Source organism: Hyaloscypha bicolor, assembly GCF_002865645.1.
Source record: "Hyaloscypha bicolor E unplaced genomic scaffold K444scaffold_118, whole genome shotgun sequence".
Classification (NCBI taxonomy): domain Eukaryota; kingdom Fungi; phylum Ascomycota; class Leotiomycetes; order Helotiales; family Hyaloscyphaceae; genus Hyaloscypha; species Hyaloscypha bicolor.
In genome coordinates this window covers 558,419-571,237 of record NW_020194620.1, presented here as the reverse complement: position 1 = coordinate 571,237, position 12,819 = coordinate 558,419, and the positions used below count along the sequence as shown (strand labels likewise).

Here is a 12,819-nt window from a genome sequence, read left to right as displayed (position 1 = left end):
TGGCAACAATGGCTCCAAAGAGAGGGAACTAGAGCACAATCCTTTTGATGACATAGCAGTGAAAGCAGCGACATCTCCTCGTCCAGAGGTGTGGACGACAGGGGACGGAATTAATCTCGATGAGCAAATCGATGAGTTGATCGCGGAAAGCTCCAAGTCCTCGCCTGGCCTCGATATTGCAAACAAGGGAACAGTTTCTCACACGAATGGTTCCGCATCTACGAATCCACTACCGATTTCCGGCTCCACCAGCCACCCCCATCTTCAGTCACCGCCACAATTCAACGGCACAGGCGACCAATCAGTTGACATGGATCTCGACTCACCAATGCTCGGCTTCGGCGGCGCTGGAGACGAAAGACCAACTTCATCAAGTAGCAACACTCCCCGATCTGGTATCGAATCTGACGAGAACGGTCGTCGGTTTGTCCCGCGTTCTGCTCGTCAGGACGCCTCCGTTCGAAAAGAGATCACAGTTCGACCAGGTTACGTTCCTCCCGAAGACGGAGACTTCTACCAAATCCCAAGTCGGAGAGGAAGTGCAGCGGGCACGCCAATGGGTCAAAGCGCTGTTCCTTCGCCAGCCGTAGGTGGTTCCTCTGCTATGGGCGTCGACTCTGATTCCGCAGATGGAGCTGAAGCTGGCAGCGGGGACGAGAGAGCAAGGGGGAAGACACGATGGATGTCAGCCGAGTCGGTAGAAGACGGCGAGGTGGAGGAAGTGGTTACGGAGAAGAAGGTCGAGGAGGTTAAGTTCGAGGCTACGACTACGTGGTACAAAAATGTGGTCAAGGAGGGTAGGGGCTGGGAACATATTCGGGTTGAGGGATGGGAGGGAGCGAGTAGGAGTTTGGGGGTTGGGAAGTGAGCACTGTTTTACAAATACGTTAGCTTGCGAGTCTGCGAGTCTGCAAGCATCTGAAGGTGAAGAACGGGGTGGCGAGTGGGAGAAGAAGCGAGGGGAGAGTGAGCATAGCATGGAGTTTCATTTGTTTTGATTAAGGTAGCGGGTGGGTTTTCTGATCTCAGGGCGGTCGTTTCATTCAGCGAGCATAAATTGCATACAGCAAGCGTACGGGCTCGGGCTCGAGATTACATATCATGCGCTGACCTATTTTAATAGAAAATAATGCATTGATTGCACATAGAGCCTTTCTCCGTCTGATCGCGCTGTGAAAAAGTGCTGGATGACAATTTTCAGTAGTGATGAAATAGCTAAACAAACTCCAGCGAGCGGATGGAGTCAAGCAGATCAGACTTAATTAAAGCTTCATCATAGCATGAATCGAGCAGAATCGTGGAATAAAATAGCATTTAATATTCGTACCCTCTACTCTAGTAGGCTGGAAAGAAGAGGATAATCTATTCACCAACCCACTCCTCAACCTCAACCCCCACGCTCCGCCCAATATTCCTAACCACCTCCCACCCAACAGCCACCCTGTACCGCGCTCCTCCATCCAGCGCATCGGCGCTACCAACCCTGACTAACATCCGCAAACTACAGAGTGTCGCTATCGCTGTTTGGAGATCCGCGCTTCCTGGATGCAAAGTCTGATTAGCGTCTAGTGGTTTGCGAGGATGGGGAGTAGGCATGAAGAAGAGAGACGAGAAATGAGGGGTGAGGGCAGGGTCTGATCCAGGGATTCCAAATTGGAATGTTGGGGAAGGAAACATGATGGGTAAAGTAAGGTCGAGGAGGAAAACAAGAAGAGCTTCAAAAAGTTACGCAGACTCACCATTCACATTCCCTCTCCCCCTCGCGCCCTTGCTCTCTTCTCTGATGGCGTGGAAGATCGCTAACATCCGCTCCAGCACAAACGCTTGTGGCCCCAGGAGTTTACGTGATATTTTGCGGGATTTGGAGGCTGATGCTTTGGTGGTTCGGGAGAGGGCGGTGCCGCCGCCTTTCTTGCGGCGCTTTTGGAGGGAGGTCTTCATGAAGAGGACGACGTCGAGGCGAGGGGGGTTGTAAGAGGCGAGATACGAGGCGATGAGGAGGAGACGGGAGTGAAAGGGGAGGAGGTTGGTGAGGATGTGTGTTTTTCCTGCTTTTGGGAGAGAGGCTTGGGTTGTAGTTTTGGGGTTGGTGGTGGGTGCTGAGATAATGTTTGGGACGAGGACAGAGTCGTCTTGGAACATTGACCGGTTTGCGAGCAGAAGGCGTGAGAATGGTGTCGGCGAAAGTTCACCGGAGAGAACAGGTCGGATGAAGCGGGGCCAGAGTTGAGCTGCGACATGTTGGAAAGAGGCGAGGTCACGACCTGAATGCTTTGAGAGGGAATCGTAGACGGCGGACAGGAAACGGGTGTGTGTTTCGCGGGTGTCTTTTTCTCCTGATGGGAGGAGGGGGGTGGGGAGTACGAGGGCGAGTATGAGGAGGAGTTCGGGCTTGGTGTAGGAGGGGAACAGGATGTGGGGGACACCGGGGAAGTGGAGGAGTTGAGGGCGCGGGGATGTAAGGAGGAATAGGATTGTCAGGGATGGGATCTGGGTTTGATTAGTTGAAGAGTAGAATGGGGGCGAGGGGTGCACACGATTTCTCCCAACCTTGCTAATGCGGGAGGGAGAGTTGGTGGAGCATCTCGTTGGCGGTCGATGCCGTCGAATACGAGCACAAATCTGCTGTTTCCATTCTCTGATGCTGTCCAGCTTGAGAGGACTCTGCTGAGTTCAACGACCAGTTGTGAGAGATTTTCGCAGCGTCCAACCGGCCCTTTCCATTCCACGGCTTTGGCTACAGCGCCGACAGTTTGCTCGAGTAGATGTCTTCCTGTTATGCATTCTGCGCTTTTGACAATGGCGTATCGAAGACTATCGTGTGGAGTGTCTCCATTGGGGGTGCCATTGGTAGCTTCCTGTTCTGTAGCGAGCTCTTCGAGAATAGCTTTGGTTATGGAACTCTTTCCCGTTGCTTCGAGGCCGTGGAGGATGATATTTCGACTCGGTGCAGCCCGTGCCTAGCGTCATATCCAGTTAGTCTGGCACTCCAGATGGCCAAGGTGCAAGGAATGTTTACAGAAAGTATCGTAGCCAAAGATCGGATCTGCTGCTCCCTGCAAGGGAATCGAGAGCATAAAGAGGATATTCTCAGCTCGTTTGGCATGGAAAAGAGAGAAGCCATCGCGATATTGAAACTTGAAGCTGCTGCTGTCGTTGAACTTGTCAAGTCGCGTAGAATTTCAGGGAGACGCGATCTCCACCCGCGCTTAACGCCAAGGAGAGGGTGGCGCGGCTCAGCCACAGTTGACGCCTTACTCCTTGCAGAATGCACTCAATCTACATGGGTAAGAGGCTTACATGACTTTCTTCTCTGTTAGCATCTACCGTTATATATGCCCCCGTTTATATATTCACTCTCCGAACAGCTTCCAAAGCTTTCATTTATTCCGTTCTCCAGATTTCGGGCCTTCAAACCAGCTAACTTCACCCCAAGCAAGCTGAGGCAACCGTTGCGACGCCTCATCTCAGCATCTGATATCTTCCGAATGCCGGATCCCTCCAATCATCTTCGATGACCTCTTTCAGCTTTCTAATAGCAAGCTACTATTGAGAGTCTTTGGCCTATCCTCCAGCAAGAGGCTTTTACAATCCGTCAAACGACCGAATAACACACCCACTTCAAGAACCCCCACCATGACTGCCGATTTCATTCCCAAAAGACCTCACAAGAAGTCTCGAGGGGGATGCCAGACTTGTAAGGCGAGGAAAGTCAAGGTAATCTGTCCCTCCGAAATTATGTGACATGAATTTACAGCCCTGCCAGTGTGACGAAGCCCAACCAACATGCACATTTTGTGACAAGAGAAACCTCAAATGTGTCTACCCCACACATCAAGAAGGCCCAAAGCTCCTCACTCCACCATCCTCAAGCACCTCAGCCGGTCTTCCGAGGGACGCTTCTCCCTTTGGTGACGATGAAGTGGCGGAACTTGCTTTGACAACACAGTGTATCATTCCTCCCTGGACTCCTCCACCAGCTCTCGTCACTTCAACCGGAAGTCTCTCCCTGACTGACATGCGGTTGTTGCATCATTGGTCAACTGTAACCTGCAATACCGTCGCTATTGGAGAAGCCGCAAACACAACTTTACAGATGGTTGTACCCCAACTTGCATTCGAGAACGACTTTCTCTTGAATGGAATTCTTGGAATCGCCTCCCTCGACATGGAACGTCTCAACCCAGACTCACAAGACATGCAAAAGCAGACAACTATATACCGAGGGAGGGCTGTTGCTGATTTCCGTCGGGCCTTGACTCGGATCGAACCAGGAACTCGAAACTATGAGGCTGCGCTGCTCATGTCGGCTCTCCTCATTGCGCTCTACTCTCCCAACCCGCCCACGGACGAGGACGAATTAATCATAATCAAGTGGCTGATCTTTTATCAGGGACTGAGACTCTTTTTCAACATGAGTTCTTCCCCAAAGATAATGGCGGGGTCTGTGGCACCATTCTTCCGTCGAGAACTGACAGAGCTCAAAATCGGACCAGTGGTACCGAAAGTTCTCGTCCGCATGCTCCAAGTAATGGACATAATGGACCCTGACTTCTTGATGCTGGAACACTACTGCAAAGTCCTCGATGATCTGGGTATCTTGTATGCTAGCTTGAAGCAGGATGGGCTGGGGCCGGAGCTGTATATCCGAGTTATATCCTGGTGCTCCTATATCGACCGGGAGTTTGCCAACTGCGCAAGGGAGAGAAGACCGAGAGCGATTATCATCATGGCCCATTATTTGGTGTTTGTCAAGGTTATCAGGGGGCTGTGGTGGCTTGAAAGGATCCCTGATCGGGATATTGGGAATATTGTGAAGAGCTTGGGTCCGAGGTGGCTGGAATATCTCGAAGTCCCTTTGCGAGCATCGATGACGACCGACAAAGATGAAATTGCTGCCTTACTGTTGCGATGAGAGATCAATATTGCAATTCTTACGTCACTGCACGCTATGGACCACTCGAAACTCGAAGTACAAAAGACCAAGGACTTTCAGAATACCTGAGTCTCTGTATTCAGCTTGGAGAGGGGAGGGCAGGCACACCCACTCAATCCAGCCGAATTTCTCCGCCAGCAACTGAAGTATTTTTGGAAGCCTTTTCAAAGGGATTAACCTGATAGTCAAGGAGGGCGAGAAAAACCAGCTAACTCACTCCGTCTAAGCTGGTCTTTTGCCCTTGGCAGGGAGCGAAGTTGTAATGGCATATCACAATTCAGAAGGTTGGCTTTTATTTTGGTATGTCCATTGTGACACCGCTCGCGATAACGCTTCCCTTTCCCGTCCACTGTGGAACGGCTGAAGCGCAATGGAGTGGCGTATTGTCTTGTTTTGACCAATAGGACTTTGTTACCCCGCATAGCCTTGCGCTTAGGGCAGACTTCTCGTTCCCCTCTGCTCGTCATGACGGCCAAAGGAGGCTCATGTTCACAGTTACCGTCAAGTGAATAACCTTATTTTCGGGAGTCATCGGATCACAAAGAGGGAGGTCGCTTGTTTACGTGTTCGGCTCCGTCTACTTAAGGACGTCACTTCCTCCTACTGAGTCCGAACTTCCTTCTGTCTTACAACAACAACAACGTCAAGTCATCAACTCAACTTGACTTTGATCCACATACAACGGCAAAGAAACAACTACATATCCCAACGCGAGCCAAAGTCAAGATGAACATCATGTTGCTCTTGCTCTCTTTGATCTCCTTCCTCCTCACCTTTGTCTCCGGCTCTCCTGTTGTCACTCCTCGTCAAGACGAGCCTGCTACGACACCAACAGCTTGTCTCATTTACTCCACTATGAGAACTTGGATGCCTGCTGCAACTAACCCTGCCGCCATCCCCAAAGGCCTCCTCACACCCTGCCAACGAAGCTGTCTTGGTAAGCCCTCCTTCCATAGCCCACGAAGACAGAACACAAAGCTGACGCATATTCAAAATTAGCATATGACTATCTGTGGTGTGCTCAAGCTGCGATGTACTGGAATTTCTGCTTCCACCAGCAGATTCACCAACAAAACACGTCTAGCATTAGGAAATGTCTCTGTCAACCACCCATTTAGTACGTCCCTGCCTCTCTTTCCCCTTCTTATTCCGCCTCCTCGCTCCTTTGCCTTTTCGCAAATGACGCACATCCCACTAACCAACCTGCTTGCCCAGCTACGGAACTGCAATCGGCAACTGCGCCGACTGCCTTGCCACAGCCCAATATTTCGCCAACAAGGACACCCCCCCTGCACAACCTGCCCCGGACTTCTTCGACTTAAACACCGGTCTGAAGGCTCAGCTGAGTGTTGGCTATAGGAATTATTGTGGCACCAACATCGATTCCAATACCGGTACCCTCCTCCCTAGCACTGGCGATGATACTATTCAGAGTTTAGAGCGGTATCTTTGTCTTACGCGCGAGATTACGGAGCATTTCGGTGGTCCGATCGCTGTAAGTTCCCCTCACATCATCCCCCCTCAACACCTACCCTTCCACTTCTCTCTCGAACACTGGTCTCCCTGTCCCGGCAACGAAGGGGCTAACTATTATTTGCAGATGATGAACTTCACCCTCAAGGATTATCCCAGCCTTGCCTGGGATGGAGTTTCTCCCGTTCCAGGTGGCAATCCGTTCGGGCCGCTTCCAACCCCAACTCCCTAAACAATCCAATAACTCTCCTCCGTCCCTCATCCTCGACACGCGGTTTTGAAACTCGGCTTTCCGGCATCGGGAAGGCGAGATTCTGGGTGGTGGTCGTTTAGGCATGATCCCGGTTTTGGTTGAGCTTTGGTTGATTTTGAAGGCAGCTGGCTGCTTGATCAGCTTTTTTTTTTTTTTTGGCGTATTTGGGTGGCGGAGCTTAAGAAGGGAAAGATGGCTCAGATTTTCCGATTGGGTTTCTTTGCATGGCTGAATGGGACATTGGGATTGCATGGGAGCATAGATGATGAATCGATGAATTGCATTGAGCGATGGCTCTGCGTCAACATTTGCTTTTCCTCAAAGTGATTTGAAGTGTCTGTGATTCCCTCAGGTTCTACGTGTGACTGCTTGGGCTCGAACCTGTATCAAGCCTGGTCATTCCAACACGGGCAACGCCGATTCCAGTCTGGAACCAAGCCTCAACTCCATTTAGCTCCAACGCAACCGACTATATGGTTTTGATTTGCAATCATGTGAAGGTTTTCATGCTGCTCCTTCAAAGATGCCCATTCGAGTGCGCGGCTCACTTTGTATGCGTTTTTTGATAAAATGTTACAGTACATGAAGAATCATAATCATAATCTAAAATGTTTCGTTCGTATGCAGCTATGCCTTATAAGTTTCTACCACGACAAAAACGAGCGTGTTTAGAGCCCTGCTCTGATGTCCTTTCTTTTCCACTCACCCCAAACCCAGAAAACTCCAAACATGACCAAAAAAAACCCCCCCCCCGGGGGAAAACGGGGGAAAACGGAAAAAATGGATGGAGAAAAGGGAGCAAAAGGTATAAGAAAACTCTCGGTTCAATTCAAATTCTAGCCCGATCGTATAAACATAACCCATCTCGTTCCTGACCTATCTCCAGAATCGAGATCGCTTGACGACAATAACAGTGTCCTCACCCCTGGAGCTCGAGCTCGAACTCGAACTTGATGAAGCAGTGCTGTTGCTCTTCGCTCCCGCAGCCGCAGGGGGAGGAGGGGGAGGAGGGGCGGTCTTCGGATCTGCTGCCGGGGCTGTGCCGTTCAACGCCGCTGGAGGAGGTGGCGGAACAGCTTTCGCGGGAGCTTCGGATGCCTTTGCAGGCGGGGGGCCTGCTTTGGGATCTGGTGCCGTCCCGTTTACGGCCGTTGGTGGAGGTGGAGGGGCCGCCTTTGGGTCTGCTGCTGGTACTGCTGTACCGTTCAACGCCGCAGGGGGAGGAGGAGGAGGAGGAGGTGCTTTTCCTGCGTTCAGAGCTGTGCCGTTGAGTGCTGCTGCCGCAGGCGGGGTTGGAGGGGGAGGAAGAGCGGTGCTGTTCAGATTCGATGCAGCTGGGGGAGCGTTGGCACTCGAGCTCGAGTTTGAAGCAATGGTCGTGTTTGAGACAATCGTAGCCGTCCCGTTCGCCACGCTCGGAATCGCGGTGGGCCCTGCTCCGTTCGAAAGGGTCACTGTGCTGAGAATGGTCTGCGGTGGCTGCGTTACCGTAGAGGTTACGTTTTGTCCGGCTACGAGTTGGGTAACTGTGCTCGTCGTGCCCGGCTGTGTGAGGATTATGACGATCACTTGCACTGAACTCGAGGACGAAGAGCTGGATGATGAACTAGAGGAACTGGATGAGGACGATGAGCCAGCTCCAGCTTGGCCATTGGTATTGGAGTTTGAATTGCCTTCCCCTGAGGAGCCTGCAGAGGATGATGAGCCCGTGTTGCCGCTGGACGATGAAGATGAAGAGCCGCTCGAAGACGAAGACGACGAGACTGATCCTGAGTCCGCTCCCGATGAAACGATAGTAGCGCCGGGTGCTGAAGGTTGAGTTGCAGCGGGCGAGGTGTCGGACTGTAGCGCTGGAGGGGCTGGGGGAGCGGGCATGTTCGGCTTGGGAGCCGCTGAGCCCGGGGGAGGAGGAGCAGGCATCGACATAGCGCTCATAGGAGGTGCTGGCCCAAGCCCAGCGGCGTTGGGGGCTCCAGCTGTGATGGTTGCGGTGCACATGCTTACTATTTCCGTAACTGTGACGGTTTGGGCTGCTCCTTGGGCTCCGGCTGCGGGCATGCTTACAATCTCCGTGACTGTGACTGTTTGTGCTGCTCCTTGAGCGGCTGCTGAGGGGCCAGCTGGTGGCATGCCCATTTTCGGGGGGGAGGCGGGCTTGTTGGTATCTTTGGGTGGTGGTGCTGCTTTGGCGGTGCCTTTGGGAGGAGGTGGTGCTGGCCGCCCGTTTGTCATGTTCATTGGTCCTGGAGGCATGCCGGTAGCTTTGGGTGGTGGTGGAGGACCCGTCATGTTCATGCCTGTCTTTGGGGGAGGCATGCCAGCTGAGGGCGCTAGAGGAGCTCCAGAAGGTCGGGCTGGCTTTCCATAACCTGCAGCAAGTGCAGGTGGTGCTGCTTTGAGAGGTGAAGTGTTGGAATCGATGCCTTTTGAGGCTTGTTTGACATCGTTTTTCACTCTGAAGAAAAGGGTTAGTAGATGAAATAACAGTTGAGATGATGATCACTCACGTGTCTTCTACAGAGTCTATTGGGCCAGCAACAACTGCTGCTGAGGTATAAAGAGCGGCAAGCGCTAACGAGAAGAGAAAATCAGACCGCATGCTGAAGAGAAGGAAGAAAGATAAATGTAAATACAAGAAGAATGAAAGGAGTGTTGATATCAAATCAGGAAAGAGACTAAAGAGAGCGCAGTCATGCCGAGTCGGAGTTTGAGAGATGGAGCCAACCTTATATAAAGTTCAGCCGCAACTAAACGGATGGCAGAAGAAGTCCCAACTTTCTAGTTTAAGGTTAAGTCAGACTCAAAATTAAGGTGCAACTGGAGAAGGTGGCTTAATTCCATGGATGATCCCCAGCGAAGAGATGCCATCCCAGGATGGTGGGAAATCGAAACGGTGAGCTTGCCTCGATCTAGCAATAGATGCGGGTGAAACAATGATCCGAACAGATAGGGTCGGAGGTGATCCTTCAGATGAAGACTTGGCTGTGCTCCAGCCGTGATCTGTCAGGTATCTTCATATGATCTTCCGATATGATCTCATGATTAGATGGAGGTAGAAGAACAAAGTGTTTTTGCATGACATAGAATGAAGCATCTGTTTTCCGACTGGTAGATCAATAAAATAAAAAATGAGGATGGTGAGATGTGAGTCTGATGTAGGCAAGGGAAACCCATGCGATTCTTGAGAACTGTCGCCGACCGATGCTGTGGCTATGCAATGAACATGTTTCTACTACTGTACAGTACTACAGCAGAGAACCAAAGCAGAATATCACCAATGTCACCTCATACTGGCTCGGGAGGCTTCTCGGCCGGTTTGAATCCCCAGACCAAAGTGGCCTACCGTCCTTTTGACACTCAAACTTTAGGGTTTCTTAGCCGATGCTTGCCCAGCTTGTCAGAGTTGAAGAGACGAAGTATTTTAAGAATACTCCAATGGAATGGAAGGACTATCCAAGATCTTGGTATTGTGTCAAGCTTGATCCCTCTCGCAAGATACAATGACGTCTGGGAGCTGGGGGCACAGAGGTCTTGTAACGGCGCTAGAAGTGTTGGCGGACCCAAGCGAGGCGATCATGGCAAATCATGGCACCTTGTTTTGTGGCATGAAAGGTATCAGATGAAATTCAGCGCCGTCTATTTGCCCAAAATAGACGGATTTTCAGATGCGCGGCTGGGTTGGAGGGGCCTGGGATGACTGTTTCGAACCGGTGGTGGAACATTTCATGGCACATAAGCACATTGCACTGCCTCGATCGCCGAAACATCACCATGACTTGGAGATTGTTAGCTTGAGCAAATTCCTGGATAGGGGTAGATACCTAACAAAAGGGAGGTAATCTGAGTGTGCCGTTCTGAGAGGTCAGAGACTGGGTACGATCATCGATGAACTCGCGGAGACTTGACCCCTGAAGTGTGTCCCGAAGCGGATCCGTCACGTGATGACCCCCCGCGTCGGAAGTCGAGCGACAAGGCTCTCCTGTTTTGAAGAAGATTGCAAGGGAAGCAGACTTCCTCCTCGGTCAGAAGATCAAACCAATTTCCGAAACGAATCACGAGAGCACGCCTCCCGACCCCCCAAAGCGGCCATCACATGATCTACCCGGGCCCGACAGTGACGACCGCCCCCCAGGATGCAGCTGCACGTTCTTCACACTGCGCATCGGCCTCCTTCCCGTCCGGGTCGCCAGCCTATCGGAACCATTATCACCTCTTTGCGGGCGGTTAAGGCGATCTCCAACGTTGGGCTGGACGTTGTGAAAGCTGTGCTTGTCCTCCGAGTGGAAGGGCATGCGAGACATCTGGCTATCTTGCAGGCCGGTGGCGGCCCAATGCTGGCGGGTTGAGGTGGTTTGAAGGAACATTTATTATGCAGAGAGGGACGCACTGATGCTTTTTCGTCCTGTTCTTCGTGTGGGTGAGGGTTGGAATCGGAACTCGGTGAGGTGTGAGCATGCTCAGCATGGTGACTGATGGGTGTTCCCGCTGTGCAGCAATTTTGTTGGAAAGCGATGGAGGGTTGCATTGGCATGGGAATTGGCCTGCTGGGTTGTCTTCGGGGGACGGGAGACGGGGAATACATCCGCTTGGCTGCAGACACGGCCAGAGAGGCAGGAAGGTTGCAAGCTTGCAGCATTCAGCATTCAGCATTCAGCATTCAGCATCCAGCATCCAGCATCCTTTGTTCTGCGCGGCCAGGCCATCTCGTTCTTTGACAAATTGACGCAAAATTGAAGTTTGATATGCGCACGAGGATAGAGCTGCGGATAGAGCTCTCAATGCCACTATCTGCTGCTAGAGGATTCCCTTGTGATAGAACGCCCACAGCCGAGAGTCCCATCCCTTCCCCGTACAGTTTGATCGACCGTGGAGGCGCGGTCGGCGGGGCGAACCGGTACAAGAGCCTCCCCGAGAAAAAGAAAAGGAAAAGGAAAAATGATAGGTCTCCTTTTCGCTGCATGAGACGGCTAAAATTGAACGAAAATATGCGGATCCGACGACGGGACCAGATCATGGAAACTTTGGAGGCGGCGATCTGGAGATGAGATGAGATGAGATGGAGATAAACTGATGAGATGAAATCCTTGGGTTAATATGCTATATAAGACCCCCGGGCCATGTCACCTACGATTTTATCATTCTCGTCTGGTTATCTCCCTGGAGTTTTTCTCCTGAACTATTATCTCATAGACTGGCCAGCTCCAGGCCGGCATCGACTAGTGCCCGAGCCGTCGCGATGTGCAAATACGGATCAACCACCTTATGCCGTCTCCTGAACTTACGTTGACACTATTGATATTGGCAAAGAAAGCAATAGCCTGAGACAGCGATTCCAAAATTCATCTTCGCGTGCTCCCCCTTTACATGACGGCCTCGCACCTCACCAATCTGGAGCTTTGTTGATATCTCGAGCCCCGTCGCCATAAGAAGCAATCCATATCATATCGAGATCTACATATGCATATTCTTCGCAGCTGGAGTCTGGGAACCCAATCAGACATGCGCTTATACTGGAGAACAATTTCTCAGAACAGCTCACCGCGCTGCAGGTTAGATTAATAGACACGGATTAATAGGATGCGTTGAGCTCGCAGGTTGAGATTTTGCCATCTATGATCTCGTCAAGGCATAAGAGCGCAACTATGCGCATGTTAGCTGCAGATGCGGATTCTGCAGTCCCGTTATTCATCGGCAGCCTTCTTCCTCTGGTACTTGCTTCACCCTTTTTGCGTTGTGCCTCTTGAAGGATGGAATCATACACAGTGGGATATCTTCCCCACCAATTGTGGCCTTGCCACAGAAGAGACACACGGACAGTCGGGTCTCAGGCTGGCCCGCCCAGCCTGTCCTGTTTGTGGTCAAGCTGCAGAACACCCAGCCCTCATGACGACCAACCAACTCTGCGGGCTGGGTCTGACAGTCACCCCTGGACGTCGTCGCACGACCAATGGTCGATGGAGGCATGCAATAATGGCTCTGATGGGATGAGAGTGCGTCGTGAACACTCCAAAAGTTCGGAGCCGGCGTGAACAGAAGGAGCGTGATGTGAGATGTGGGCGCAAATCACGGGCGTGACCGTGGTGGAATCAGGAAGATGTACCTTTTAAGTCTCGTATTTGCGTGGAACTCTCATCTCGTCCAAGTCCTGTTTGGTTCC

The 12,819-nt window shown here is 51.7% G+C and overlaps 5 protein-coding genes across 5 annotated transcripts; 3 read left to right on the top strand and 2 right to left on the bottom strand.

Moving 5' to 3' along the window:
- Positions 1 to 1,233: 1,233 nt before the first annotated feature.
- K444DRAFT_594605 (uncharacterized protein) lies at positions 1,234 to 3,274 on the bottom strand. Its single transcript, XM_024878360.1, has 4 exons — positions 3,020 to 3,274; positions 2,538 to 2,960; positions 1,740 to 2,490; positions 1,234 to 1,541 (listed from the first exon to the last, which is right to left on the bottom strand). The coding sequence occupies exons 1-4, from the start codon at positions 3,122 to 3,124 to the stop codon at positions 1,363 to 1,365; spliced, it is 1,458 nt and encodes a 485-aa protein (XP_024733127.1). The 5' UTR covers positions 3,125 to 3,274; the 3' UTR covers positions 1,234 to 1,362.
- A 204-nt stretch (positions 3,275 to 3,478) lies between these two features.
- K444DRAFT_56820 (uncharacterized protein) lies at positions 3,479 to 5,018 on the top strand. The gene is made up of 2 exons (XM_024877195.1): positions 3,479 to 3,717; positions 3,767 to 5,018. The coding sequence occupies exons 1-2, from the start codon at positions 3,637 to 3,639 to the stop codon at positions 4,913 to 4,915; spliced, it is 1,230 nt and encodes a 409-aa protein (XP_024733126.1). The 5' UTR covers positions 3,479 to 3,636; the 3' UTR covers positions 4,916 to 5,018.
- A 644-nt stretch (positions 5,019 to 5,662) lies between these two features.
- K444DRAFT_632644 (uncharacterized protein) lies at positions 5,663 to 6,641 on the top strand (the record flags this gene model as incomplete). Its single annotated transcript, XM_024883502.1, has 4 exons — positions 5,663 to 5,873; positions 5,963 to 6,053; positions 6,152 to 6,431; positions 6,537 to 6,641. The coding sequence occupies 4 exons, from the start codon at positions 5,663 to 5,665 to the stop codon at positions 6,639 to 6,641; spliced, it is 687 nt and encodes a 228-aa protein (XP_024733125.1).
- A 576-nt stretch (positions 6,642 to 7,217) lies between these two features.
- K444DRAFT_665872 (uncharacterized protein) lies at positions 7,218 to 9,373 on the bottom strand. Its single transcript, XM_024887134.1, has 2 exons — positions 9,170 to 9,373; positions 7,218 to 9,117 (listed from the first exon to the last, which is right to left on the bottom strand). Exons 1-2 carry the CDS (start codon positions 9,259 to 9,261, stop codon positions 7,539 to 7,541), a joined length of 1,671 nt encoding a protein of 556 aa, XP_024733124.1. The 5' UTR covers positions 9,262 to 9,373; the 3' UTR covers positions 7,218 to 7,538.
- A 152-nt stretch (positions 9,374 to 9,525) lies between these two features.
- On the top strand, positions 9,526 to 10,506 carry K444DRAFT_56939 (uncharacterized protein). The gene is made up of 2 exons (XM_024877234.1): positions 9,526 to 10,436; positions 10,487 to 10,506. The coding sequence occupies exon 1, from the start codon at positions 9,835 to 9,837 to the stop codon at positions 10,357 to 10,359; it is 525 nt and encodes a 174-aa protein (XP_024733123.1). The 5' UTR covers positions 9,526 to 9,834; the 3' UTR covers positions 10,360 to 10,436; positions 10,487 to 10,506.
- The last annotated feature ends 2,313 nt before the right edge of the window (positions 10,507 to 12,819 follow it).